Genomic DNA, 3362 nt, shown 5'->3' on the forward strand with positions numbered 1-3362 from the left:
TCGAAGGTGACTCTTTAGTGTAAAGTTTTGGGCTATCTAATACATAAATTATAATAAAAAATAATAACACTCGATTATATGTTATCTGAAGAAGTTTATTTACTATTTTTTAAATTTATTTTTTAGCTTCAATTTAATCTTCTTATTTTTAAAAAGTGTGATTTAGTTTTTTAATTTAGTGTATTTATTTTTAAAGGTTTCAATTAATTACTTTATTTTTTAAAAAATAGATTCACTTCTGATTCCATTTAAAATCAAGATTGGTTTCATTTTTTGGAAATGTTGGAAGGTGGCGGAAAGAAAAAGCAACCAAATTAAACGTGTTTTTAAAAAATAAAGGACATGATTAAACTTTTATAAAAAAAAAAAATAGAGGAATCAAATTAAATTTAAATAAAACTCTCCATTCCACTATTGGAACTTGTAATAGCAGGCCATTAAGAGCTGATACAATATTGACATTGAAAGACATTGCCATATATAAAATCGCGTATTCTTTAAACTAAAAGCTATTATTTAGCATCTTAGGCTATATTGCCATACATGGCCTTATAGTCTCGCCAGAGATGATTAACTGGTTTTGCCAGTAACAGAAAGAAGAACTCATCGCTATAATCAGTCCTCATCCACTGGTTAAGTTGACCCACAAACCCACTTTTGAGAGAATCACAATAATCCAAAAAATGAGCAGTAATTTCATAACCCTCATTCCATTTCTGTCCTTGCCCTGGTTTTCTCCAATGACTGGCTGCATAGTTTGCCTTCAGCCTCACAAAATCTGCAATACCTCCAGTTAATCCACCAGGAGCCTTGCCATTCCCCTTCCACTGCCAAACGTAGCAAACTTGATGAAACAGCACCCCTGTGATCTCTCTTTTCACATCCCCACCACTATACCCATTAACATATCTTGCACTCACGTGAATCTCGTTCTTCCTAGTGTATGCAATCCCGTCCATGTCATCCACGAATAAGCTCACCTTCTGCACGCTTTTTCTGTCAGAAGGGTTGTTTTGCTGAAAGATCTCCCATATGAATTGGGTGGCCGAGTCAAGTGTTTGGTTTGCGTATTCAGCTCCTATTTTGTCACGGAATCTCACACCACCGAGGGTTGTCAGTGCATTGTTTATTACTGTGAACGTATATCCCTGTCTTTCCCGTATTGTAACATCAAAGCTTAGTTTTGGACTCTCTAGGATTTCATCCCTGGGAATTGTTTTGTAATGTTCCACAGCATATTCCCATTCTGCTACTGTTTTACCAAACAAGTTGGAACCTATGGCTTCCAAAGCCCGTGGAAGGCCTGAAGCATAAGCTACCACACGATTCAAGACGTCCTCATAACATGGATCAATTTTTTCACTTTTGAAAGCATTCCACGTAAGCAATTGAAGAGCAGCATTCTGATTCAAAACCTTCACCTCATAAGTTCTTTCAACGCCATGATATTTTAGCAGATGTTTGTCCCGAGTGGTAATGATGACTCTGCTACCGGGACCAAAGCAATTAGGGCTTCCAACAATAGCCTTTAATTGCTCTTGCTCGTCAGCGTCGTCTAAAATCAAGAGAACCTTCTTTTGTCGGAGCCTACGTTGTATCATTGAAGCTCCATCTTGCCAACTTGTTAAGGTGATGTCCTTCTCACCAAGTAATTTTAAAAGAAGGATGCTTTGGAGGTGTTTTAACCCATGTTTATTTGATTCTTCTCTCACGTTTTGAAGAAAACATGATTCGTCAAAATGGAGAGCAATCAAATTATAAACAGCTAGAGCAAGGGTTGTTTTTCCTAACCCACGCATCCCATGTATCCCTATGATGTGGACAACATCATCGGATCCTACATCCAAAAGCTTCCTTACCTCTATCACTTGTGACTCTAAATCAACTGGATAATCCGCAACATGTAAAGAAGCATGATTGATCTTCCTAGAGACCTCCTCCACAATATTCCCAATAAACTTGTATTCATATGAATCTCTGTTTCAAACAAACAAAAAAAGTTCTAATGAAGTCAACCCAAAAGCCTTGCATCCATGTCTTGGTAGGTATATTAATTGTCAAGGTTAACAAGAGCATTTCTTTTCTATTTAAATTTTACTGCTTAAATCAAAGACAAGTAAAACCTAATCCTATAAAAACCATAAAGTAAAATATATTAGTATGATTGTATACCCATCTTTGAAATGATAGCCAGACAAGTCAGCTACTTGTTGCAAAGCCATCCTCCATTCCCGCAGCTTCTCCATCTTAGATTCGAACCTTTTCTGATGCTTAGTCATTGTTTCTCCATAACTACCTTTTTGGTGTCTGACATCAGAAGGATCTACTTTGTAAAAGACCGGTATAACCAACAGCCCTTCACTCTTGCAGTGAAGGATGGTTACAAGTTCATCTAAACAAAATGAGGAAAAAGCATAGTTTTCAGAAAGCACAGTAATAGCAATCCTGGACTCGTTAATTGCGTTGGAGAGTGCAGGTGTTATTTTGTCTCCTCTCGGAAGCTCCTGATCATCAATGAAAGTGTAGATTCCCCTGTCACCAAGAGCTTTGTAGAGGTTGCCAGTGAAACCATTGCGTGTGTCTAAACCTCTGAAGCTGAGGAACACATCGTAGATGGATGCAAGGGAACGTGTTGTCGCAGCCATTATCAGAATAAAAAAATTTTAGTATGGTAATGGTTGATATGATAGGAGTGTAGAATCAAACTTGAACAAATATGAAGATGAAAGTATACCAAATGTTATAAAAGTCAAGTCAAGCTCTTGTTATCCATCAATAAATTTAGTATGGAAATGGTTGATATGATAGGAGTGTAGAATCAAACTTGAACAATTATAAAGATGAAAGTATAGCAAATGTTATAAAAGTCAGTAAGCTCTTATTATCCATCAATAAATTTAATAAATATTTTATATTAATGTCACGATAAAGAATATCTTTAATATAAACTTAATTCCTAATTAACTACCTACAAGTTATGAGACTAGTTGTAAAAAAATTATATTTTATAATCAGATCATTTACAAACTAAGCATTTTCTTTTGTAGAAGTATAAAATTATTTTTAATATTTGCTAATGTATTTAAAATAATTAACTGGTGGTACTAAATTTCAATTTCTCCCCGTCCCCCATTAAAATTGTTAGACGTAAAAAATTAGTAAATTTCACAAATTCTGTGAGCTGCGATCAATGTGCAAGAGCACATTCTTTCAACTCCAAGTTCAAGGCTATATTCGGAAATTTAGCTCTCAAAAAGGAAACCAAATTCAAAATTATGATTCATTTAACTTTCCATAGGATGAGAACTAGATGTTTGTTCCAAAGCAAAGGACGTTTAGATAAATAAATCTAAGTTGGTGGA

General features: G+C 35.2%; 1 protein-coding gene across 1 annotated transcript; it reads right to left on the reverse strand.

Annotated features, from left to right (window-relative positions):
• Positions 1-308: 308 nt before the first annotated feature.
• LOC102666666 (disease resistance protein RPV1) lies at positions 309-2699 on the reverse strand. Its single transcript, XM_006600043.4, has 2 exons — positions 2173-2699; positions 309-1977 (listed from the first exon to the last, which is right to left on the reverse strand). Exons 1-2 carry the CDS (start codon positions 2643-2645, stop codon positions 525-527), a joined length of 1926 nt encoding a protein of 641 aa, XP_006600106.1. The 5' UTR covers positions 2646-2699; the 3' UTR covers positions 309-524.
• Positions 2700-3362: the final 663 nt, after the last annotated feature.

This window comes from Glycine max, chromosome 16 (assembly GCF_000004515.6).
Source record: "Glycine max cultivar Williams 82 chromosome 16, Glycine_max_v4.0, whole genome shotgun sequence".
Lineage (NCBI taxonomy): Eukaryota > Viridiplantae > Streptophyta > Magnoliopsida > Fabales > Fabaceae > Glycine > Glycine max.

Coding starts and splice junctions, on each gene's coding strand:
- LOC102666666 (XM_006600043.4), bottom strand. CDS start 2,645: ATGGCTGCGACAACACGTTCCCTTGCATCCATCTACGATGTGTTCCTC. Junction 1,978..2,172: donor GGCTATCATTTCAAAGATGG/GTATACAATCAT, acceptor TGTTTGAAACAG/AGATTCATATGAATACAAGT.